Source organism: Leucoraja erinacea, chromosome 43, assembly GCF_028641065.1.
Source record: "Leucoraja erinacea ecotype New England chromosome 43, Leri_hhj_1, whole genome shotgun sequence".
Taxonomy (NCBI): domain Eukaryota; kingdom Metazoa; phylum Chordata; class Chondrichthyes; order Rajiformes; family Rajidae; genus Leucoraja; species Leucoraja erinaceus.
In genome coordinates this window covers 1,663,465-1,690,433 of record NC_073419.1, presented here as the reverse complement: position 1 = coordinate 1,690,433, position 26,969 = coordinate 1,663,465, and the positions used below count along the sequence as shown (strand labels likewise).

Here is a 26,969-nt window from a genome sequence, read left to right as displayed (position 1 = left end):
AGGCTGCTTTGCAGGGCACCGGCAGCGGCGACTTCTCCCGCCCGAATTGCGGGGTTGAGAGTGACCTGGAGGGGGGCCCTACAACGCCCGGCGCGGCCTTAATTTGCCGCGGACTAGCGCCCGCCGGGGGCTTTGACTTCGCCCCGACTTCGGGAGGGAAATGGAATGCAGGGGAGAGACAAGAACTTTGCCTTCCATCACAGTGAGGAGGAGAGCCACTGTGATGGATGTTTATGTGAATAGTGTTGGTGTGTGTTTTGGTTCTTTTATTGTATGGCTGCAGAAACTAAATTTCGTTTGAACCTCATGTGAGGTTCAAATGACAAATAAAGGTATTGTATTGTATTGTAATTTAGAAGGATGAGGGGGATCTTATTGAAACATATAAGATTATTAAGGGATTGGAAACGCTAGAGGCAGGAAACATGTTCCCGATGTTGGGAGAGTTTAGAACCAAAGGCCACAGTTTAAGAATAAGGGGTAAGTCATTTAGAACGGAGATGGGGAAAAACGTTTTCATCCAGAGAGTTGTGATGAACTCCAGAGTGTACAAGCCCAGCCGCTCCATTCTCTCAGCATATGACAGTCCTGCCATCCCGGGAATTAACCTTTCATTAGTCATTGAGATCCCCCAGCGCTTCAATCTGGCTTAAAATTAATCTGGCAAAACGCTTATCACATTATGGCAATAGTGACAGACACCATCTGCCTACTTTAGTGCCACTAACTCTATCTTTAGGTACATATAATCCCTAGGAACTAGTACAAATCTGCAAGTGCATATAATGTAATCGACATTCAATTACAGTCTCTGAGACATCCACTTCAGGACATGTTTTTTTTCCCTCTCTTTGCAGCCTTAACATTATCAATTGATTCCAGATTTGTCAGCCATTATTGTTGACATGCTAAATTGAAGCCTAAACAATGTATTTTGGATTTAGCATGGAAGTTTTTGCACTTAAAAAAAAAAAACGATATAATTTTTGTTCAAAGTAACAAATAAATCATTTATGTTTAAGAAAGAACTGCAGATGCTATAAAATCGAAGGTAGACAAAAATGCTGGAGAAACTCAGCGGGTGAGGCTGCATCTATGGAGGGTTTCGGTCCGAAACGTTGCCTATTTCCTTCGCTCCATAGATGCTGCCTCACCCGCTGAGTTTCTCCAGCACTTTTGTCTACCAACAAATAGATCATGTTTTGTTTTCTCTCCATAAATTACCAAGTGGCGCTGCGGCATTTTGGCCGAAAGGCCTGTTTCCGCCCTGTATCTCTAAACTAAGCTAAACTAAAATGGGGCTATGAGGGTGAGATAGCTCAGCCATGATTGAATGGTGGAATAGGCTTGATCGGCCGAATGGCCTAATTTTGCTCCTATCACTTATCACCTTATGATCTTATGAAGATCCGTACACAGGTTGAGTGTCTCTGTCTGCTCAGTTGTGTGTGATGGAACGATGGGCATTTATTTCCAAGGAAAGAAAGAGGGAATTGTAATGTGCAGAGTGTTTCCTCATCCACTGAAGTGTGTGCAGAAGCACCATTATATCATAAAAAGACACAATGTGCTGGAGTAACTCAGCAGGTCAAGCAGCTCCTCTGGAGAATGTGGATAGGTGACGTTTCAGAATGGAGGAGTAACTCTGGGTCAGGCAGCATCTGTGGAGAACATGGATAGATGACGTTTCACAGAGTGCTGGAATAACTCAGTGGGTCAGGCAGCATCTGTGGAGAACATGGATAGGTGACGTTTCACAGAGTGCTGGAGTAACTCAACGGGTCAGGCAGCATCTGTGGAGAACATGGATGTAAAGGAGTGGAGTCTGACACACTGTAACCTTTACTGAGTCTTTAGCTTACTGATGACCATTTCGGAGGTGATGGCAGGGAGAAGGTCCACCTTGAACCAGTTCGAGTAGGAGTCGACCAACACTAGGTATTGCTTTCCACGCCATTCTAATATGTCGGCAGCCAGCGATGACCAGGGCATGGCAGGGGCAGGCTGCTGCAGAAGTGGCTGGTGCTGCTGATGCGGGGCAAGAGTGTTACAATCAGGACAGGAGGCCACTCGGGCCGTAATGTACTTTGCCATGCCGGGCCAATAGTACTGTGCTTGGGAATGTGAGACAGTGGCATCGGCTCCGGGATGCCCCATGTGGGCAGCGTTGTAGTACAAGTCATACAGGGAGGCAGGGACGATCACCTTGTGACCCTTGATGATGATCCCGTCCCGGAGCACCAGTTCATCACGAACCAGAAAGAAAGGGTGGACACCAGCCGGCAGTGAGGTGCGTTTGCTTGGCCAACCCCGTTGGATGACAGCTGCGAGCTGTTGCAGGTCTGGGTCATTGGCGGTGTGCTCAACCAGGCACTGCAGCTGCTCAGAGGGAACAAAGTTAACATTCAGCACCTGCAAATCTTCCTGTTCGTAGGGATGTCTGTCGCAGAAGGACCGGGGGGCCCGGGACAGCGCGTCGGCCACATGCATCTCAGTGCCCCTCTTGTACACGATCTGAAAGTCGAACCGCTGGAGCTGTAGCATCATTCGCTGGAGTCTGGCTGGAGCGATGTGGATAGGCTTATTGAGGATGGTTACCAAGGGTTGATGATCCGTCTCGACGGTGAATCTGGTACCGAAAAGGAAGTCCTTGAACTTGGAGCAGGCAAATACAACTGCAAGAAGGTCCTTCTCGATTTGTGCATAGCGCTGCTCAGTGTCTGTCATGGTGCGCGAGGCATAGGAAATGGGCTGTAGCGAGCCATCACCATGCAGTTGCAGGCAGGCGGCACTGAGTCCAAAACGGGAAGCATCACACATAACTACAATCGGACGCTGCAGATCAAAAAACTTTAGAGTTGGCGTGCTGATCAGCTTCGCTTTGAGGAAGTCGAAAGCCTGCTGGTGTTGGGGAAACCAGGACCAGGCAATGTCTTATTTCGTCAATTGCCTCAGGGGTGCGCTTAATTCGCTGAGGTCAGGGATAAACTTCCCCAAGTAGTTGACCATGCCCAGGAAACGCTGAAGGCTGGTAACATCTGTCGGGGCAGGCAGCTCGGAGATAGCGTTGGTCTTCTGCGGATCAGGTTTCAGCCCGTGGGCTGTGAAGATGTGGCCAACATAGGGTACTTCAGCAACACGGAACCTGCACTTAGACAGGTTGAGTTTTAAGTTGATCTGGCGAGCATGGTCTAGAATTTGTCGGAGATGGCGATCATGTTCAGCAGCATCTTTCCCATAGACCAGGATATCATCCACAATTATGGCACACGGCAGACCAGCAAACAGTTGCTCCACGGAGCGCTGAAACACTTCGCTAGCGGAGTTGATGCCGAACGGCATCCGCAAAAATTTAAACCTTCCGAAGGGGGTGCCAAAAGTGGTTAAGTCCGAGGATCGTTTGTCTAGGGGTATTTGCCAGAACGAGCTCCTGGAATCGAGGACGGAAAACATCGTGGCCTGACCGACCTGAGCAGCAACATCTTCTACAGTCCTCATAGGGTAGTGGGGACGTTTTATTGCCAGATTCAAATCCTTGGGGTTTAAGCACACCTGTATCTCATTCTTACCCTTCTTCATGGTGGCGACCATGGTGGAGACCCACTCGGTGGGATCGCTGACGGCTGCAAGCACTCCCATGTCAACCATGTTCTTCAGCATGGCTTCGACCTTGCCCTTCATGGCAAACGACACCCTGTGTGGGGCACGGATCACAGGCACTGCCGACGGGTCAGTTGCGATCTTGTATACAAGTGGCAGCTTCCCCAGCTTATCATCGAAGAGGTCAGGGTGATCGGAGAGTGGATTCAGCATCGCCCGCACTTCGTGGACCGTACGGTCGAAAGACACTAGACTGAGATCCTGACACGCCTGATTGCTCAACAGAGTCACACAGTCACAGTCAAGAATAAAAAACGACAGGTCACGGGATGATTTCTGCAGCACACAGTGGAAGGTGGCCCTCCCCACTGGCGTTAGCTCCTCTCCCCCGTAAGCATGCAATATGGAGCGATCAGCAGTCAGCGGCTCATTATTTCTTATCTGTTTGAATAGGGATGTTGACATAACATTCACCTTGGCCCCCGTGTCGGGTTTAGCACTGAAGGACTTGTTGTTGACAGTAATGAGCACAGAAGGATCGTGGAGGCGAGATCGGCTATGAAGGAGAGTGTAAACACTGGCATCTCCCATGGAACAGGTGGGCTCACAGTCGAGGGCAGTGTCAACAGAAGACTGGGAGTCGAAATCGCTATCAGCTTGCTGAAGGTTGTTTAGAACTTGTCTAGGAGCTGAGGGAACGTTCCCATGGGAACGACAGGCAGCTGCAAAATGGTTCATCTTCCTACAGAAATTGCAAGCTTTGCCAAGTGCTGGGCACTGCAACTGCATGGAGTGGATATAATTGCAGTTGGGACACTTCTTGATGAGCGGGACCTGAGGGGCATAAGTCGGCCGCGGCGTAGGGCAAAAGTTGCCTTGTTTTCGACGGGGCATCGCAACACCAGTCAGATTAATAGCCCGATTGTCAGATCCCCTCTGCCCATGTGGCGGGGCGACTACTTCAGCTATAATAATAATAATAATAATAATAATATTTATTTATATAGCACTTTTCAACAAAACCAGTATTTGAACCAAAGTGCTTTACAGGGATTGATTAAATTAATTGAACAGATCAATGCAATAAATCCATACAAATCAAAAAAAGAGAAAAAAGAGAAAAAGAAAAAAGACACAGAAACAGTACACTATAGAAATCAACATGAAACGTCCCCCCACAGCAGAATTCACTGTGAGGAAAGGCACTAAAAATATCCAGTTCTCCCCCTCATAGTCCACCCGAGGTCGGGGCCTATATCTGGCCTCCTCAGCCAGCCCGGTGTCTTCAGGCCCTCTTGCCGTGAAGCTGGATCATCAGCATGCATGCATTGCCTGAGTCAGGGTGAGGTCTGGTCTTTGCAGTAGATCAGCACGTAGCTTCTGATCGAGCATGCCGGTGACAAGGATATCTCTGGTGAGCTGATCACGCATGGTCTCGAAACGGCACCGCTGAGCATGGTAGCGCAGGTTAGCGATAAAACATTCGACAGGCTCATCAGGCTGCTCTTTCCGTGTAAAAAATCTAGCCCACTCCAATATGTGGTTGGAGGGCAAGTCACAAATCTCCGCAAACCTGCGTAAGAGACATACCGGGTCATTTGGCAGATTCCGCCGGCTCGACGACCTGGTCGTTGTCATCCAGGACCGCTGGATTGTAGTTGAAAGCCTGAGCTCGTTTCATAGCATCGGGACCGGCCAAGGCTCAGCAGGAGCGAGGCTTTGACCGCATCTGGGTCATTTTGGTGCACGATGTTGACGAAGTGGTTGTAGTCCATCACGAAAAGAGCCCATCGCTCCACAATGTCAGCGTTAAAGACAAGGGGAGAGGACTTTCGGCATGAGGATGCCATGATGAATAGGGAATAAAAACACTAGTTGGACTAGGGACAAATAAAACCCGATAAACAGGAGGCGCGCGTTTAACTTGCTGACACCATGTAAAGGAGTGGAGTCTGACGCACTGTAACCTTTACTGAGTCTTTAATTAAGGCACATGTTACACACGTCCCAGTACTGACTGCATCTAGTCTTCAGGCGTACTGGAACCAAGGGGGGGACAAGGGGAGGATATCACAGTTATACTGAGATGACTGGGCGTGGTTAGTGGTAATGAGGTAGCTACATTATAGGTTGCATGCATAAACCATCTACACTGGATAGGTGACGTTTCAGGACCCTTCTTCAGACCTTGACATCACAACCCAAAATCACTCATCCTTTAACTCCAGAGATGCTTCTTGACCCCTCTAAGTTACTCCAACACTTTGTGTCTTTCCTTGGTAATCCAGCATCCGCAGTTCCTCGTTTCTAAATATTTCTATGATGTTATCATATAGTTTGCATCAACTTCAGATTTATCACCAACGAGAGAGTGGTCCTGAGCTACTGTCTATCTCATTGAGATCCTCGCACTATCTTTAATCGGACTTTCCTGGACTTTATCGTACACTAAACGTTATTCCCTTTATCATGTATCTGCATGCTGTGGGTGGCTTGATTGTAATCATGAATGAATAAGTTTATTGGCCAAGTATTCACACACAAGGAATTTGCCTTGGTGCTCCGCCCGCAAGTGACAACATGACAAACAGTGACAGATAGGAATGACACATAAAACATTAAGCATTAATAATAAAACATTATGATTTATCATGTATAGTCTAGCCACTGACTATTAGCACACAACCTCGGTACACGTGACAATTAACTAAACTAATAGCCCTGTCCCACGGAACGAGTTCATTCCAAGAGCTCTCCCGAGTTTAAAAAAATCAAACTCGTGGTAAGCACGGAGAATCAACGTAGCGGGTACGTCAGAGCTCGGGGACGTCTCTTGGCGGCTCGTAACGCTAACGGCAGGTACTCGGGAAGACTCGTTAACGGCAGGTAAGCTCGGGAAGACTCGTGAAGATTTTTCAACATGATACAAAATGTCCACGAGAGCCCCGAGTACCGACAAATGGCCATTACCGTAAATCTCCGAGTTCGAATCAGGGCAAACTCGGGAGAGCTCTTGGAATGAACTCGTACCGTGGGACAGGGCTTTAACTGAACTAAACTTAGATCCCCATGAGGGGGAGCTACAGAGCAAGGAATGTGCGTCTTTATACATTAAAAATTGTTTTCTCTGTTGCAGTCTGAATCAGACGGCGTCTACTGGGGAGTGTTACACGTTGCATGTGCGGGTAAGTTAAATGAATATGCAACATTTAATCAGTATGGTTTGAAGAGATTGATATCCCTGCCAGTGTCCACAGATGTCCTCAGCTCACTAGATATTTATTTGTTAAAAATCTCGCTACACTTTTTGTTTTATACCCAATTTTGAATCTAAATATTATTTTGGCTGATTTCCTCCTCTCATAAAGCCACTATTCTTACTGTATTACAATCCCACACTTTGGACGTCATGGTGGCGCAACGGTAGAGTTGCTGCCGCACAGCGCCAGTGACCCGTGTTCGCTCCTGACTTCAGGTGCTGTCTGTACGGAGTTTGGACGATCTCCCTGTGACCGCGTGGGTTTTCTCCGGGTGCTCCGGTTTCCTTCCACACTCCAAAGACGTGCAGGTTTGTCGGTTAATTGGCTTCTGTTAATTGTCCCTAGTGTGTAGTCCAGTGCTAGTGTACGGGGTGATCGATGGTCGGTGCAGACTGGTTGGGCCGAAGGGCTTGTTTCCACGCTGTATCTCTGAAGTCTAAAGGTGATTTGGTTTAGTTTGAGAGATGGCAATGGAGGGAGGAGGCCCAGGACAGAAACGTCAGTGTGGGAATGGGAAGGGGAGTTAAAATGATTAGCGACCAACACTTGGTCTCGGCGATGTACAGGGGGCTGCATCAGGAACACTGTATGCTGGAGGTGAGGTTCGAGGAGGTGGATGTGAACCTCTGTCTCACCGGGAAGGACTACTGGGGCCGTGGAGGGAGGGCTGTAGAGACAGGTCATGTCAAGTCACTTTTATTTCTACAGCACACTTAAAAAACAACTCTCGTTGACCAAAGTGCTTTACATTGGTGGAGGTACTAACGTTATACAACAGTGGTTCATAGATGAAGTACATACATTAATACATACATGTAACCATATAACCATATAACCATATAACAATTACAGCACGGAAACAGGCCATCTCGGCCCTACAAGTCCATGCCGAACAAATTTTTTTTCCCCTTAGTCCCACCTGCCTGCACTCATACCATAACCCTCCATTCCCTTCTCATCCATTTACCTATCCAATTTATTTTTAAATGATACCAATGAACCTGCCTCCACCACTTCCACTGGGAGATCATTCCACACCGCCACCACTCTCTGCGTAAAGAAGTTCCCCCTCATATTACCCCTAAACTTCTGTCCCTTAATTCTGAAGTCATGTCCTCTTGTTTGAATCTTCCCTATTCTCAAAGGGAAAAGCTTGTCCACATCAACTCTGTCTATCCCTCTCATCATTTTAAAGACCTCTATCAGGTCCCCCCTTAACCTTCTGCGCTCCAGAGAATAAAGACCTAACTTATTCAACCTATCTCTGTAACTTAGTTGTTGAAACCCAGGCAACATTCTAGTAAATCTCCTCTGTACTCTCTCTATTTTGTTGACATCCTTCCTATAATTTGGCGACCAAAATTGTACCCCATACTCCAGATTTGGTCTCACCAATGCCTTGTACAATTTTAACATTACATCCCAGCTTCTATACTCAATGCTCTGATTTATAAAGGCTAGCATACCAAAAGCTTTCTTTACCACCCTATCTATATGAGATTCCACCTTCAAGGAACTATGCACGGTTATACCCAGATCCCTCTGTTCAACTGTATTCTTCAATTCCCTACCATTTACCATGTACGTCCTATTTTGATTTGTCCTGCCAAGGTGTATCACCTCACATTTATCAGCATTAAACTCCATCTGCCATCTTTCAGCCCATTTTTCCAAATGGCCTAAATCACTCTGTAGACTTTGGAAATCCTCTTCATTATCCACAACACCCCCTATCTTGGTATCATCTGCATACTTACTAATCCAATTTACCACACCTTCATCCAGATCATTGATGTACATGACAAACAACAAAGGACCCAACACAGATCCCTGAGGCACCCCACTAGTCACCTGCCTCCAACCCGATAAACAGCCATCCACCATTACCCTCTGGCTTCTCCCATTCAGCCACTGTTGAATCCATCTTGCTATTCCTGCATTTATACCCAACAGTTGAACCTTCTTAACCAACCTTCCATGAGGAACCTTGTCAAAGGCCTTACTAAAGTCCATATAGACAACATCCACTGCTTTACCCTCGTCAATTTACCTAGTAACCTCTTCAAAAAATTCAAGAAGATTAGTCAAACATGACCTTCCAGGCACAAATCCATGTTGACTGTTCCTAATCAGACCCTGTTTATCTAGATGCTTATATATATTATCTCTAAGTATCTTTTCCATTAATGTGCCCACCACTGAAGTCAAACTAACAGGTCTATAATTGCTAGGTTTACTCTTAGAACCCTTTTTAAACAATGGAACAACATGCGCAGTACGCCAATCCTCGGGGACTATTCCCGTTTCTAATGACATTTGAAATATTTCTGTCATAGCCCCTGCTATTTCTACACTAACTTCCCTCAATGTCCTAGGGAATATCCTGTCAGGACCTAGAGACTTATCCACTTTTATATTTTTCAAAAGTGTCAGTACTTCTTTTACTTTGAACCTCATAGTATCCATAGCTACTCTACTAGTTTCCCTTACCTCACATAATTCAATATCCTTCTCCTTGGTGAATACCGAAGAAAAAAAATTGTTCAATTTTTTGTTCAATTGTTCCATGTAGCCCTCCCTCAGAGGACGTCAAGAAAGGCTTGAGAGTAAAGATGAGTTTTTAGTCTCGACTTAAAGGAGTCGATGGGGGGGGGGCAGTTCTGATGGGAAGAGGGGATGCTGTTCCACAGTCTAGGAGCTGCAACCGCAAAGGCGCGGGCGGTCACCCCTGATCTTATGCTTAGACCGCGGGATGTTCAGCAACCCCAAGTCGGCCGATCTGAGGGAGCTGGAGGTGGTGTGGTGAGTAAGCAGACTTTTAATGTGGGTGGGGGCAAGCCCGTTAAGGTCTTTGTAGACATAATGGAGGATCTTGAAATTTATTCGGAACCGCACAGGGAGCCAGTGGAGAGAGGCCAGGATCGGGGTGATGTGGTCCCTTTTTCTGGGTGTTACATCTCCTGCCATTGCAGGGGAACGGTTTGATTTGGGATCAATCTGAATGGATGATTTGCAGTATTATTGTCACAGGATTGGTTCTCAGGTCAGGTCTGGTGGGGGGGGGGGGGGGGGGGGAGTTCCCTCCTGCCACGGGTACCATGTAATCCCACGCTACCTGCTCCATGGTCGGATAGTCGGCGACTAAACCGTCTCCCCCACCTGGTTTGCCAGGTAAGGAGGGGGGCTGTGGACCTGCAGCAGGACCAAAAACAAGACCTGTCAAAGGGCGGATAAGCTCCTAGCGAGCCAACGGCCATCCATACTTCAGTAGAGGTTGCGATCACTGTCGTACACAGCATTGTAATGATGATGAAGCACACACACACACACACACACACACACACACACACACACACACACACACACACACACACACACACACACACACACACACACACACACACACACACACACACACACACACACACACACACACACACACACACACACACACACACACACACACACACACACACACACACACACACACACACACACACACACACACACACACACACACACACACACACCAAAATCCTATGCTTCCAGCGGCGGAAGTCGGCAGGAACTGGAGGACAGAGATGTGTGGTGCATCCGTCAACGTTCCCGTCGGAAACCGGCACCACTGTGTCGCTAATGTTTTCAGCGATGATGAATGCATGAATTGGTGAGGTGAAGATGCTATTTCTGTGCTCCCCCTCCCTCTACTCCAACCACTGGCCATACCATGATAATGGTTGATATTACAGTGTACCATACCATAGTATTACTCAAACATATGATCATGTAACATGGGGATGCTTCATGCTTTTTTTTAAATAATTCTGCCCATGGACAGCAATAGATGATGTTGTTCTGTGCTATAATTATTTTTTAAAAGGAAGCTACTTTGATACTTCTGTCAGTAGGTCATATTGACATTTGAGATTGGAACATTCTCTACCATTCTTAAATGAATGCCTCTATCTGCTTGCGTGGCCTGCGAGAGGAAGCGTGATCGAAGCCCGCAATCTCCATTGGTCTTTTAAGGGCAGAGACCAAAGTGGCGGCACAGTGATAGAGTTGCTGACTTACAGCGCCGGAGACCTGGGTTTGATCCTGACTATGGGGGCTGTCTGCATGGAGTTTGTATCTTTTCCATGTGACCACTTGGGTTTTCACCGGGATCTCCAGTTTCCGCCACTATTCCAAACACGTGCATGTTCGTAGGTTAATTGGCTTTTGTAAATTGTCCCTAATGCGCAGGATAGAACTACTGATTGCTGGGCGGCACAGACGTTATGGGCTCAATGACCTGTTTCTGCACTGTATCTCTAAACTAAACTAAACTAAACTAAACAAATCTAAATCTGGGTTCAATCCTGACCTCGGGTGTGGAGTTTACACCATCTCCCTGTGACTGCGTTGATTTTCTCCAGGTGTTCGGGTTTCCTTCTACATCTCGAAGACGTGTAGGTTTGTAGATAGAAACATAGAAACATAGAAAATAGGTGCAGGAGGAGGCTATTCGACCCTTCGAGCCAGCACCGCCATTCATTGCGATCATAGCTGATCGTCCCCAATCAATAACCCGTGCCTGCCTTCTCCCCATGTCCCTTGATTCCACTAGCCCCTAGAGCTCTATCTAACTCTCTCTTAAATCCATCCAGTGACTTGGCCTCCACTGCCCTCTATGGCAGGGAATTCCACAAATTCATCACCTCTCTGGGTGAAAATTTGTTTTTCTCACCTCAGTCTTAAATGGCCTCCCCTTTATTCTAACTGTGGCCCCTGGTTCTGGACACGCCCAACATTGGGAACATTTTTCCTGCATCTAGCTTGTCCAGTCCTTTTATAATTTTATAACAATAATCGACCTCTGTAAATGTCCCCAAGTGTGTGTAGAGAGTGGATTAGTAAGTGGGATAAAGTGGACCACGGGGGAAAATGGAGGAGGGCTGACCAAACTTTGTGCCTTCCACCACACTGATGAATGTTTGCATTAAATTTTTATTGTGTATTGTGTGTTTTTTTTTTATTGTACCGCTGCTGGCAAATTCATTTCACTGCACTTTATGTGCACGTGGCGAATAAATCTGACTTGACTTGGACGGGTGATAGATGGTTAGCGTGGACTCAGTGGGCCAAAGGGCCTGTTTCCATGCTGTATCTCGAAACTAAGCTAAGTGTACAATTCTAAAACATGGCAGGCTTCTTGCAGACTTACTCCTGTCACCATCATGTCTCCCCGGGACCCTCCTGCCGACCCGAACTGTCGCTTGTCCTCTGTCATTGCGCAGCTTTGCATTTGTATAGACTGAAGGAGAAACTTCACTGTAAAAAAACACTGTGAAATAAAATGACTTACAATTTTATGAAACTGGAAAGCACTGCCTGAAAATGGGTCGTAGCACATTCATCGCTAAGTGTCAGAAGAGGAATTTGATACATATACGATGAGGAAATATTCATGGGGCCCGAGCTAAAGAGTTAAAAGCTCATTCTAAAATCCACCACTGATATGGCAGGCTTAATGACCTTATTTAATAGACACAGAATGCTGGAGTAACTCAGCTGCACAGGCAGCATCTCTGGAGAGAAGGAATGGGTGAAGGGCCTGTCTCACTGTACGAGTTAATTCTAGAGTTCTCCCGAGTTTCGACAGATTCGAACTCGGAGAATTACGGTAACAGCCGCTCGGAGGTACTCGGGGCTCTCGTGGACATTTTTCAACGTTGAAAAATCTTCACGAGTCTTCACGAGCTTACCGCGTTTCCCCGAGTACCTGCCGTTGGTGTTACTAGCCGCTAAGAGACGTCCTGAGCTCCGATGTACCCGCTACAAACATTCTACGTGCTTACCACGAGTTTGATTTTTTTTTTTTAAACTCGGGAGAGCTCTTGAATTAGCTCGTACAGTGGGACAGGCCCTTAATATTGCAGTCGAGACCCATCATCAGCTGCTTACCACGTGAATCCATGAATACTCTGCCAAGCCATTTCAGAGTGCGTTACAGAGCCAGAATAGGGTGCCAAAATATGAATATAGTATAAAGGCATCAAGCATTTGTGCTTTTGACATCAAGCTGGTCATTGTTAACGTCGTATGTGCAACTTCATGTGGATGCCTCCATGGCTCCCTGCCATGGATGCCCTCCACCGAAAACGGTGTCTGAGACGGGCTGGGAAGATCATCAAAGACCCCTCACACCCCAACCATGGACTGTTTGCCCTCCTCCCATCAGGGAGGCGTTACAGGAGCCTCAGGCCACGTACTAGTAGGATGAGGAACAGCTTCTACAACAACACAATCACATTGCTGAACTCGGAGTCCCGCCAATAGATTTCTCCAGTCTCTCCGTCCCCATTGTTTAATTATTCTGTATTTCCTGATTATTCTGTATCTTCCCTCTTTCTATTTTTTTTGTTTTCTTTATGTACAACTACTACGGACTGACGCAAAACTGCATTTCGTTGTACTCATACTTGTATTTGTGCGATGACATTAAAGTTAAATTGAATTGAATTGAATTGAATGGCTCAGCTGGTAGAGCTGCTGCCTCACAGCGCCATAGACACGGGTTCATTTCTGAATTACCTACAGGTGCTCTGGCTTCCTCCCACATCCAAAGACGAGCGTGTTTATGGGTTAATCGGCCCTCTGTAAACTGCCCCCTCGTGTGTAGGGAGTGGATGTGAAAGTGGGATAGCATAGAACTAGTGTGGACGAGCGATCGTTGTCTGGCCTGGACTAGATGGGCTGAAAGGCCTGTTTCCATATTGTATCTTTCAATCAACTCGGTTAATTAATCACCAGTCTGAAGAAGGGTTCCGACCCGAAACAGAACAATCTGACGATGATCTCTGGAGAACATGGATGGGTGATGTTTCAGGTCGGGACCCTTCTTCACTTACTCCAGCACTGTGTGTTCCACTGAGTTACTCCAGCACTTTCCTTTTTGTTCTATGAAATCTATCACGACAAAATGTGAAATGGACCAGAGGTTTCAAAATTCTTCCAGAAGCAGTGTTCTCATTGTTCTCTTGCACCCGATATGCTCTCTAATGTCAAGACTTTAGCGGTTGTATATTTCCAAAGTAATATGGTGAAGAGATTTGGGGAAGACTGAAGAGAAAAGCCAGGGCTAAAGATAGTTGCAGTAAATAAAGAAAGTCACGAATGGACAGAGTATAAAATCAGTCATCACAACATCAGTAATTGCAAATATAGACCTGGGAAAAATGGTAGTGTTAAAATTGAATTCAGTTACAGTGTAGTTTATTGTCACATGTACCGAGGTACAGTGAAAAGCTTTTGTTGTGTGCTAACCAGTCAGCGGAAAGACAATACATGATTACAATCGAGCCGTCCACAGTGTACAGATACAGGAAAAGGGAATAACGTTCAGTGCAAGGTAAAGTCCGATCAAAGATAGACTGATGGTCACCAATGAGGTAGATAGTAGTTCAGGATTGCTCTCTGGTTGTGGTAGGATGGTTCAGTTGCCCGATAACAGCCGGGAAGAAACGGTCCCTGAATCTGGAGGTGTGCGTTTTTACGCTTCTGTACCTTTTCCCTGAACGGAGAGCGGAGAAGAGGGAGTGGCCGGGGTGCGACTGGTCCTTGATGATGCTGCTGGTCTTGCCGAGGCAGCGTGAGGTGTAGATGGAGTCCATAGAAGGGAGGTAGATACAAAATGCTGGAGTAACTCAGCGGGACAGGCAACATCTCTGGAGAGAAGGAATGGGTGATGTTTTGGGTCGAGACCCTTCTTCAGACTGATCTGGATAATAGAAGGGAGGTTGGTTTGGGTGATGGTCTGGGCTGCATTATATATTACCAAAGTAACATGGTGAGGGAGTTTTGGGGGAGTTTTCATAAGTTTGAAGTGAAAAGCCAGGACTAAACATAATTGCATTCAATATAGAAAGTCATTCAAGTATAAAATCAGTCATCCCAGCATCAGTAATTGAGAATATAGCTGGGGTAAATGGTAAAGGGTTAAAATTGAATGCACTATCTGTGAATGCGGAGGACATTTATAACAGTCAATGAATCCCTGATACAAATAAGGATAAATGGTTTGATTCCTTGGCAATTAGTGTAACGTGGTTGCAAGGTGTCCAAGATTGAAAATGGTTAATTCGGAATGTATGGCATGTATGGATGGTGGAGAGGGTCAATAACTTCAAATTCCTGGGCGTGCATATATCAGAAGATCTTTCCTGGACCCAGCACACCGATGCAATTGTAAAGAAGGCACATCAGCGACTCTACTTCATGAGAAGATTACGGAGATTTGGCATGTCGAACAGGATTCTCCTAAACTTCTACAGGTGCATGGTAGAGAGCATTCTGACTGGTTGCATCGTGGCCTGGTTCGGCAACTTGAACGTCCAGGAGCGAAAAAGACTACAAAAGGTTGTGACCACTGCCCAGTCCATCACCGGCTCTGACCGCCCCACCGTCGAAGGGATCTACCGTAGTTGCTGCCTCAAAAAGGCAGCCAAAATCATCAAGGACCCACACCATCCTGGCCACACACTCATCTCACCACTGCCATCAGGAAGAAGGTACAAGAGCCTGAAAACTGTAACGTCCAGGTTCAGGAACAGCTACTTCCCCACAGCCATCAGGCTATTAAACACAACAGCGAATAAGCTCTGAGCTCTGAACTGCAAAAGACTATATTATTATTTGTTATTTGCACTATATTTGTTATTTATTGAACTTTTTCTTTACTTTCCTGTTATGTACAATGTTTCCATATTCACATATTCTGTTGTGCTGCAGCAAGTAAGAATTCCATTGTCCCACCCGGGACATATGACAATAAAACACTCTTGTCTCATGACTTGACTCTTGATGCAAAGAAAATAATTGCAATGTAAAAATGATGGAGGTGGGCAAACAATGGTCACAGTGGCTGCAGAACACAAATGGATGATACTGTGGCCATAAAATTACAAAGACCTCGACCCGAAACGTCACCTATTCCTCCACTCCATAGATGCTGCCTCACCCGCTGAGTTTCTCCAGCATTTTTGTCTACCATCGATTTTTCCAGCATCTGCAGTTCTTTCTTAAACTTGGGGCGTCAGCTGATACACGGACCACTTATGGTCAAACCCTCGTCAGTAGCTACGAGGGCTGGCACGTGACGTCACGGGCTAGAGGGAGTGTCCTGCTCCTTAAGCTTATCTCACCTTGAGACTGAGGGAGTCAACAGGTAGCTGAGCCCGAGAGAACAACCTCGCTCAGCTACAGCAGCATTGACAATTACGTTAGAGGACCAACTTAACATGTAACACCTGAATAAAACTACTGTTTGAACCAGCCTGACGTCTGGCCTTATTCACCACGATTGGTGCCGCTACAAACTAAACATTTGTGGGTATAGTTTCTGAATTATGTCGACAGAACATACATCAAGGTATCCGGGCTTGCAACTAGGATAGAGGTTACTTATGGAGGACATTAGTCCCTCGTATAGTTGGTGCAAACAAATGAGCACAAGTGGTTTGTGAGCCGAGTTCATAAAATGCATTTGAAACCGTTTTTGTCAGGTTGACGGTGTCAAGGGACCACAAGGAAAATATGTTCCCGATGTTGGGGGAGTCCAGAACCAGGGGCCACAGTTTAAGAATAAGGGGTAAGCCATTTAGAACGGAGACGAGGAAACACTTTTTCACACAGAGTGGTGAGTCTGTGGAATTCTCTGGATGCTTTCAAGAGAGAGCTAAAAATAGCGGAGTCAGGGGATATGGGGAGAAGGCAGGAACGGGGTACTGATTGGAGATGATCAGCTATGATCACATTGAATGGCGGTGCTGGCTCAAACGGCCGAATGGCCTACTCCTGCACCTATTGTCAATTGTCTGAAGAAGTGTCGCCACCCGAAACGTCACCTGTTCCTTTTCTCCAGAGATTCTGCCTGACCTGCTGAGTTACTCCAGCATTTTAGAAACATAGAAAATTGGGGCATGAGTAGGCCATTCGGCCCTTCAAGTCAGAACTGCCGTTCAATATGATCGTGGCTAATCATGCAAAATCAGTAGGAAACAACTGCAGATGCTGGTTAAATCGAAGGTAGACACAAGGTGCTGGAGTAACTCAGCGGGGCAGGCAGCATCTATGCCTTCTCTCCAGAGATGCTGCCTGTCCTGCTGAGTTACTCCAGCATTTTGTGTCTACATCCAAAATCAGTACCCCGTTCCTGCTTTCTCACCATATCCCTTGATCCTGTTAACCCTAAGAGTTATATCTAACTCTCTTGAAAAGATCCAGTGAATTGGCCTCCACTGGCTTTTATGGCAGATAATTCCACAGATTCACAACTCCCTGGGTGAAAAAAATGTCCACATCTCAGTCCTAAATGGCCTACCCCTTATTTTTAAACTGTGACCCTTGGTTCTGGATTCCCCCAACATCAGGTACATGTTTCCTGCCTCTAGCGTCCAAACCGTTAATAACCTTATATGTTTCAATAAGATCTCATCCTTCTAAATTCCAGAGTATACAAGCCCAGCTGCTCCATTCTATCATTATATATCAGACCCATTATCCCGGGAATTAACCTTGTAAACCTACACTGCACTCCCTCAATAGCAAGAATGCCCTTCCTCAAATTAGATGACCAAAATTGCACACAATACCCCAGGTGTGGTCTCACCAGGGCCCTGTACAACTGCAGTAGGACCTCCTTGCTCCTATACTTAAATCCTCTCTCTATGAAGGCCAACATACTATTTGCTTTCTACACTGCCTGCTGTACCTGCATGCTAACTTTCAGTGACTGATGAACAAGTAAAATCACATTTTGTGTTTACAACACAAGAACACGTTAGTTAAACATAGAACATTGAGCAATGCTGCAGACGAACTTGCCCTTCAGCAAAAGGTAGTTTAGTTTAGTTTAGTGATACAGCGTGGAAACGGGTCCCTCAGCCCACCCAGTCCGCACCGACCTGCGATCCCCGCACAATAACACTATCCTGCACACATTCAGGACAATTTACACACATACTGAGCCAATTAACCAACATACCTGTATGTCGTTGGAGTGTGGGAGGAAACCGCACATCTCAGAGAAAACACACGCGGTCACGGGGAGAATAGACTAACTCCATACCGGCAGCACCCGTAGTCGGAATAGAACCCAGGTCTCCGGCGCTGCAAACACTAGGGCAGCAAATCTACCGCTACCCCAGTAATGTAGAAACAAGGAACTGCAGAAACTGGTCTACACAAACTCCGTACAGACCGCACCCGTAGTCAGGATCGAAGGTCCCTGGCGCTGTGAGGCGGCAATTACCACTGCGCCACCGTACCGCCACATTATGCCTCTAATTATGCATAGGATTATGCCCAGGAATGAGTAGGTTAACCCATGATCAGCGCCTGTCGGCACTGGGCCTGTACTCGCTGGAGTTTAGAAGAAAGAGGGGGGACCTCATTGAAACGTATAGAATAGTAAAAGGCTTGGATAGAGTGGATGTGGAGAGGATATTTCCACTAGTGGGAGAGTCTAGGGCTAGAGGTCACAGCCTCAGAATTAGAGGACGTTCTTTTAGGAAGGAGATGAGGAGAAATTCCTTTAGTCAGAGGGTGGTGAATCTGTGGAATTCTTTGCCACAGGAGACAATGTTAGTGGATATATTTATGGTAGAGTTAAAGTATAAAGTATAAAGTATCCTTTATTGTCATATAAACTTTTAGTTTGAACGAAATTGCATACCTTGCAGTCATGACAGAGAATAAAATAACAGAACACACAATGAACACAGTTTAACATCCACCACAGTGAGTCTACCAGGCACCTCCTCACTGTGATGGAAGGCAAAAGTCTTAAAGTCCTTGTCTCTTCCCTCCTTGTTCTCCCTCTGCGTTGAGGCGATCCAGGATTTCGATGTTGGGACTCCGCCGGGTGGTGGTGGTGGTAAGTCCCGCGGCTTAACCTGAGCTCCGCGAACGGGCCGGTTCAAATTCCGCGTCCCGGGGCGGACGAAGCTGCCACCCTCCATTCCAGCGGACAAAGCTGTTGTTGCGGGAGCTCTGGAGAATCGGTCACCAACCTGGGACCTGCGAGCTCCCGATGTTGCCGTCCACTGGGCCCGCGGCCGAAGCCTCCGAGGCTCCGAAGCCCCGAAGTCGGCCAGCTTCGCGATGGCGAGTCGGAGCCTCGAGCCTCCAGGCCCTCGAGGTCAGTTCCAGTTGGAGGCCGCCAGCGCCGCGATTAGGCCTCAGCGCAGACGGAGACTGAGACGAAGATACGACAAAGAAAAGGTCGCATCCCCCCGAAGGACGAGACTAAAACAAGTTTTCCCCGCCCCCCCCCACACATACAACTAAAAATAAACTAAAACATACGTCCAACAAAACAAAATAAAACACAATAAAAAGACAGACGGACTGCAGATGAGCCGCCACTGCTTGGGCAGCGCCGCTACAGGGCCAGGAGATAGATAGATTGTTGATTAGTACGGGTGTCAGGGTTATGGGGAGAAGGCAGGAGAATGGGGTTTGGAGAGATCGATCGATCAGCCATGATTGAATGGCGGAGTAGACTTGATGGGCCGAATGGCCTAATTCTGCCGCTGTCACATGAACTTACGAGCTCCCACAATTTTATATACTTCTGATTAATATCCACGGTGTACTGAAATAAGGTTAATTTGTAATATTAAAAATGATCCTCTGTGGAAGGATCACAATTTTATATTCAACCTGCGATATGATTAGCCTCAAAGTTAGGAGCCTAAATTTAACCAAAGTTAATTGCTCTAAAATTCAAAATGATCAACCTTGTTTCCAAATCCCGCAATGGTTTTCACCTCCCTGCTCTGTGACAAGATGCCTAAGATATCAGTGTCTGATTTGGTTGCTTGAACCTCCCTGAATTTAATCACTTTGTCAAGACGAAGAACTTCTTGTGAATGGAACATAAACCAAAGGAATAGTTAGATCTCAAGCCGGGTGTTGAGATGCTCTAGATGTCAGCTGATTTACATCGGGGAGATGAAACAGAGGTTGGGCGATCGTTTCGCCGAACACCTCCGCTCAGTCCGCAATAACCTACCTGAACTCCCGGTGGCTCAGCACTCAACTCCCCCTCCCATTCCCAGTCTGTCCTGTCCTCTCTGTCCTGGGTCTCCTCCATTGCCAGAATGAGCAACACCGGAAATTGGAGGAACAGCACCTCATATTCCGCCTGGGTAGCTTGCGTCCTGATGGCATGAACGTTGAATTCTCCCAATTTTGCTAGTCCTTGCTGTCTCCTCCCCTTCCTTAACCCTCGAGCTGTCTCCTCCCATCCCCCAGCCCTTGGGCTCCTCCTCCTCCCTTTTTCCTTCCTTCTCCCCCCCACCCCACATCAGTCTGAAGAAGGGTTTCGACCCGAAACGTTGCCTATTTCCTTCGCTCCATAGATGCTGCTGCACCCGCTGAGTTTCTCCAGCATTTTTGTGTACCTCCGGGTGTTGAGCAGCCAGGTTGTTGGCTCTGTTGGCGTCAATGTCTGCCAGGCCCTGACAGAGCTCCATTTGGTGGTAGAGATGACATGGTTGGCTGTCTGTTATTCTGCTCCACATTCACAGGCCCCATCTCCACATGCTCTACTGCCATTGACCATAGTGGGGCCATGCTCCAGAGTTCTTCTTCTAAACCTAAGTGAAGGCTCTACAAGGCGCTGGTCAGGCCGCATTTGCAATATTGTGAGCAGTTTTGGGCACCGTATCTGAGGAAGGATGTGCTGGCTCTGGAGAAGGTCCAGAGGAGGTTTACAAGAATGATCCCAGGAATGAGTAGGATAACCTATGATGAGCGGTAGACAAAATTGCTGGAGAAACCCAGTGGGTGCGGCAGCATCTATAGAGCAAAGGGAATAGGCAACATTTTGGGCCGAAACTCTTCTTCAAACTGCTGAGTTTCTCCAGCAATTTTCGATTTTCCAGCATCTGCAGTTCCATCTTGAACATAAGCTATGATGAGCGTTTGACGGCACTGGGCCTGCACTCGCTGAAGTTTAGAAGAATGAGGGGCGACCTCATTGAAACATTACAGAATAGTGAAAGGCTTGGCTCGTGTGGAAGTGGAGAGGATGTTTCCACTGGTGGGAGAGTCTTGGACTAGAGATCATAGCTTCAGAATTATAGGGCGTTTCTTTAGGAAGGAGATGAAGAGGTATTTCTTTAGTCAGAGGGTGGTGAATGTGTGGAATTCATTGCCACAGAAGGCTGTGGAGGCCAAGTCAGTAGATATTTTTAAGGCAGTGCTAGATAGATTCTTGATTAGTACGGGTCTCAGGGGTTATGGGGAGAAGGCAGGAGAATGGGGTTAGGAGAGAGAGATAGATCAGCCATGATTGAATGGCGGAGTAGACTTGATGGCTTAATTCTGCTCCTATCACATATGACCTTAGTGAGGTAGACAATAGATAATAGACAATAGGTGCAGGAGTAGGTACAGTAGGTCAAATCTGTGTGCCTCATACCTCTTTTATTTGTAGGGTGCTGCTTAAAACCTGTCCCAATATCTGCTTGTGTAGAATAAAAAGACACACAGTGCTGGAGTAACTCAGTCGGTCAAGCAGCACCGATGGAGAATGTGTAGGAAGGTGTACTACAGATGCTGGTTTAAACCGAGTACAGATACAAAATGCTTGAGTAACTCAGCGGGTCATGCAGCATCTCTGGAGAGAATGAATAGGTGACATTTCGGGTCGAAACCCTCCCCGACTTTCTTTTCTCCAGAGCTGCTGCCTGACCCACTGAGGTACCACAGCATTTTGTGTCTAACGATACGATAAGATACAATAGAGCTTTATTTGGAGGAAGGACATTCTTACTATTGAGGGAGTGCAGCGTAGGTTGATTCCCGGGATGGCGGGACTGTCATATGCTGAGAGAATGGAGCGGCTGGGCTTGTACACTCTGGATTTTAGAAGGATGAGAGGCGATCTTATTGAAACATATAAGATTATTAAGGGTTTGGACACGCTGGAGGCAGGAAACATGTTCCCGATGTTGGGGGAGTCCTGAACCAGGGGCCACAGTTTAAGAATATGGGGTAAGCCATTTAGAATGGAGACGAGAAAACACTTTTTCTCACAGAGAGTTGTGAGTCTGTGGAATTCTCTGCCTCAAGAGGGCGGTGGAGGCAGGTTCTCTGGATGCTTTCAAGAGAGAGCTAGGTAGGGCTCTTAAAGATAGCGGAGTCAGGGGATATGGGGAGAAGGCAGGAACGTGGTACTGATTGGGGATGATCAGCCATGATCACATTGAATGGCGGTGCTGAGCTCTCTCTTGAAAGCATCCAGAGAACCTGCCTCCACCGCCCTCTGAGGCAGAGAATTTCACAGACTCGCCACTCTCTCTGAGAAAAAGTGTTTCCTCGTCTCCGTTCTAAATGGCTTCCTCCTTATTCTTAGCCTTAGCCAACGCGGAGACACGCCCTTCGGCCCACCGAGTACGCACCAACCAACAATCCCCGTACACACCCACACTGAACACTAGGGGCAATTTGTTTAAGAAAGAACTGCAGATGCTGGAAAAATCGAAGGTAGACAAAAATGCTGGAGAAACTCTCCGGGTGAGGCAGCATCGATGGAGCGAAGGAATAGGTGACGTTTCGGGTCGACATCTTTCTTCAGCCACTGAACGTTTGGGACAATTTACAATTTTTACCAACGCCAATTGCCTACAAACTTGTACGTCGATGTAGTGTGGGAGAAAACTGGAGCACCCGGGGAATGTCCACGCAGGTCACAGGGAGAAGGTAAAAATCCTGTACAGACAACATCCGTAGTAAGGATCGAACTTGGGTCCCTTACACTGTGAGGCAGCAACTCTACCGCTGTGCCACCGTGCCGCCCATTGTTACATTCTGTTACATAGAAACATAGAAACATCGAAACATAGAAAATAGGTGCAGGAGGAGGCCATTCGGCCCTTCGAGCCAGCACCGCCATTCATTGTGATCATGGCTGATCGTCCCCAATCAGTGCCTGCCTTCTCCCCATATCCCTTGATTCCACCAGCCCCAAGAGCTCTATCTAACTCTCTCTTAAATCCATCCAGTGACTTGGCCTCCACTCCCCTCTGTGGCAGAGAATTCCACAAATTCACAACTCTGGGTGAAAAGGTTTTTTCTCACCTCAGTCTTAAATGGCCTCCCCTTTATTCTAAGACTGTGGCCCCTGGTTCTGGACTCGCCCAACATTGGGAACATTTTACCTGCATCTAGGTTGTCCAGTCCTTTTATAATTTTATATGTTTCTATAAGATATCCCCTCACCCTTCTAAACTCCAGTGAATACAAGCCTAGTCTTTTCTATCTTTCCTCATATGACAGTCCCGCCATCCCAGGGATCAATCTCGTGAACCTACGCTGCACTGCCTCAATCACAAGGATGTCCTTCCTCAAATTAGGAGACCAAAACTGCGCACAATACTCCAGATGTGGTCTCACCAGAGCCCTATACATCTAGTTCTGTGTTATCCCACATTTGCATCCGCTCCTTAGACGAGAGGGGGCGATTTACAGAGGCCAATTAACCCACAAACATGCATGTCTTTGGGATGTGGGAGGAAGCCAGAGAAAACCCATGCCAATGGGAAAATGTGCAAACTCCCTACAAACAGCAGCTGAGGTCAGGATTGAACCTGGATCTCTGGCGCTGTGAGGCAGCAGCTCTACCAGCTGTGCCACTTTGCCATCCTAAAGTTAACTGATGATGTTTTGTTTTTTTTTGCAGGTGGATACAAAGTATTTCAGAAGTTAAAACCCTGTTCACTCAGGTAAAACTGTTCAGATTTTTATTCTAACACAGGAGCTCAACAGTTCAACTTTTGGCATTGTTGCAGGACCATTCGGGTTTCTAATAGACACAGAGACACAAATAACAGTTGCATTGCTTCAGCTATTGGATCAAAATAATGTGCTTTAGACAATAGACAATAGACAATAGGTGCAGGAGTAGGCCATTCGGCCCTTCGAGCCAGCACTGCCATTCAATGTGATCATCCCCTATCAGTACCCCGTTCCTGCCTTCTCCCCATATCCCCTGACTCCGCTATATTAAAGAGCCCTATCTAGCTCTCTCTTGAAAGCATCCAGAGAACCTGCCTCCACCGCCCTCTGAGGCAGAGAATTCCACAGACTCACCACTCTCTGTGAGAAAAAGTGTTTCCTCGTCTCAGTTCTAAATGGCTTACCCGTTATTCTTAAACTGTGTGTGGCCCCTGGTTCTGGACTCCCCCAACATCGCGAACATGTTTCCTGCCTCAAGCGTGTCCAAACCCTTAACAATCTTATATGTTTCATCCTTCTAAACTCCAGAGTGTACAAGCCCAGCTGCTCCATTCTCTCAGCATACGACAGTCCCGCCATCCCGGGAATTAACCTTGTAAACCACGTTGCACTCCCTCAATAGCTCTTTCTCACACAAGTATTTATTCTTTTTTTTTTTGTTGTACAAAATACTGTCATCTACAATGAATTAGAGATGTGGCAAATGTCCAGACCACTATGCCAAATGTATTAGCAATGAAGTTCCTTCACCCTGCCTTTCAAAGTATCTACGGCACCAAATAATATCATTGACCTCAAAGATCATCTCCTGCATGGATGCTTACACAAGTATCTCCAATCTCTTTATCTTCGCACAAAGGGTGGTGGGTGCATAGAACAAGTTGCCAGAGGAGGTAGTTGAGACTATCCCAACATTTCAGAAACAGTTACATGGATAGAAGATATACCTGAAAAACTGGAGTAACTCTGTGTCTATCTTCGGAATAAACCAGCATTTGCAGTTCTTTCCTACTCATGTTATTTAACTTGTAGGAAGGAACTGCAGATGCTGGTTTCAACCGTAGACACAAAATGCTGGAGTAACTCAGCGGGACAGGCAGCATCTCTGGAGAGAAAGAATGGGTGACTTTTTGGGTCAAGACCCAGTCTCGACCTGAAGCGTCACCCATTCCTACTCTTCAGAGATGCTGCCTATCCCGCTGAGTTACTCCAGCTTTTTGTGTCATCGGTTTAAACCAGCATCTGTAATTCCATCCTACAAAGGTACATGGATAGGACAGGTTTAGAGGGATATGGACCAAATGGAGGCAGGTGGGACTAGTGTAGCTGGAACATATTGGCCGGTGTTTCCACTCTGTAAGACCCTAATCTCATCAAATTCTTCTTCTGTTCTCTCTTCCATCAAATGCTCATCTGGCTTTTGCCCTCAATGACTATGGTATTATGTTCCACATTGTAATCTCCAAATGTAAAACATTCTTTGCTCTTAAAATAGTCAGACTCGGAACTAATGTTTTAAGTTTTAAAATATATTGTTTATAGTCCGTGGAATTCTCTGCCTGAGAGGGCGATGGAGGCCGGTTCTCTGGATACTTTCAAGGGAGAGCTAGAGAGGGCTCTTAAAGATAGGGGATATGGGGAGAAGGCAGGAACGGGGCACTGATTGTGGATGATCAGCCATGATCATATTGAATGGCGGTGCTGGCTCGAAGGGCCGAAGGCAGGAACGGGGCACTGATTGTGGATGATCAGCCATGATCATATTGAATGGCGGTGCTGGCTCGAAGGGCCGAATGGCCTTCTCCTGCACCTATTGTCTATTGTCTATTGTCAAAGTTCATGAGAAGGATGTAATTATTGGTCACAGTGCCTATGTTATTCCCTTTATCTTATATCTGTACAATTTGGATGGCATGATTGTAATTCATGTATAGTTTTTTCGCTGACTGGATAACTCGGTACATGAGACAATAATAAACCAAGCACTCAAGCACTGCTATGCTGAAAACTACTAATGTGAAGAGGGTTTGAGTCAGCACAATAGAACAGCTGGTCAGCTTTCAGTGGAAATCTGTGTGAATTTTGAAAGGGCAGTTTCACATTTTTGTATTTATAATTTAAATTGGTTTCTGATGACATGCTTGTAATGGAAGGTAGACAAAAATGCTGGAGAAACTCAGCGGGTGAGGCAGCATCTATGGAACGAAGGAATAGGTGACGTTTTGGGTCGAGACCCTTCTTCAGACGGATATGTAATGGAGGTTACACAAAAAAGCTGGAGAAACTCAGCGGGTGCAGCAGCATCTATGGAGCGAAGGAAATAGGCAACGTTTCGGGCCGAAACCCTTCTTCAGATATGTAATGGATATCAGTTGAATCAGTTTAGTATATCGTCATGTGTACCGAGGTACAGTGAAAAGCTTTTGTTGCGTGCTAACCAGTCAGCGGGAAGACAATACATGATTACAATCGAGCCGTCCACAGTGTACAGATACATGATAAGGGAATAACATTTAGTGCAAGGTAAAGCCAGCAAAGTCCAATCAAGGCTATTCCGAGGGTGATCAAAGAGGTAGATAGTAGTTCAGCACTGCTTGTGGTAGGATGATTCAGCTGATCCTCATAACATGCTTCCTATGGTGCATCTGTAGAAGTTGGTGAGAGTTGTAAGGAGACAAGCAAAAACTTCCTAAGCCTTTGAAGGAAGTTGAGGTGTAAATCGCTAACATGGAAGGATATTGAAGCCTTTTTTTCTCTTTCAGTGATCTTGAGCAACAGTATTTAAGCTACCTGTGCAGGTAAATATCATTGACTCAACCTCGTTGATGAAGAAAGGTTTGTTGCTTCTCTACTAACCATATAACAATTACAGCACGGAAACAGGCCATCTCGACCCTTCTAGTCTGTGCCGAACACGTATTCTCCCCTAGTCCCATCTACCTGCGCTCAGACCATAACCCTCCATTCCTTTCCCGTCCATATAACTATCCAATTTATTTTTAAATGATAAAAACGAACCTGCCTCCACCACCTTCACCTCATTCCACACAGCCACCACTCTCTGAGTAAAGAAGATCCCCCTCATGTTAACCCTAAACTTCAGTCCCTTAATTCTCAAATCATGTCCTCTTGTTTGAAGGTACACAAAAACTGGAGAAACTCAGCGCGTGCAGCAGCATCTATGGAGCGAAGGAAATAGGCAACGTTTCGGGCCGAAACCCTTCTTCTAGCGTTATCTCCTCTTGTTTGAATCTTCCCTACTTTCAGTGGGAAAAGCTTATCCACGTCAACTCTGTCTATCCCTCTCATCATTTTAAAGAC

General features: G+C 46.5%; 2 protein-coding genes across 7 annotated transcripts in view; one reads left to right on the top strand and one right to left on the bottom strand.

Moving 5' to 3' along the window:
- Positions 1-26,969, bottom strand: part of cables1 (Cdk5 and Abl enzyme substrate 1) — a 234,206-nt gene that overhangs the window by 17,090 nt on the left and 190,147 nt on the right. The gene's annotated exons all lie outside the window — the stretch shown is intronic.
- The window catches only part of LOC129714873 (transmembrane protein 241), a 116,819-nt gene that overhangs the window by 28,608 nt on the left and 61,242 nt on the right, over positions 1-26,969 (top strand). For 4 of the 5 annotated variants that reach the window (XM_055664720.1, XM_055664715.1, XM_055664718.1 and 1 more), the window contains 3 exons: positions 6,737-6,785; positions 23,593-23,635; positions 26,411-26,446. In XM_055664720.1, coding sequence (XP_055520695.1) covers positions 6,737-6,785; positions 23,593-23,635; positions 26,411-26,446 — 128 coding nt within the window. The remainder of the gene's footprint in view (positions 1-6,736; positions 6,786-23,592; positions 23,636-26,410; positions 26,447-26,969) is intronic. The other variant, XM_055664716.1, reaches the window with a different exon arrangement.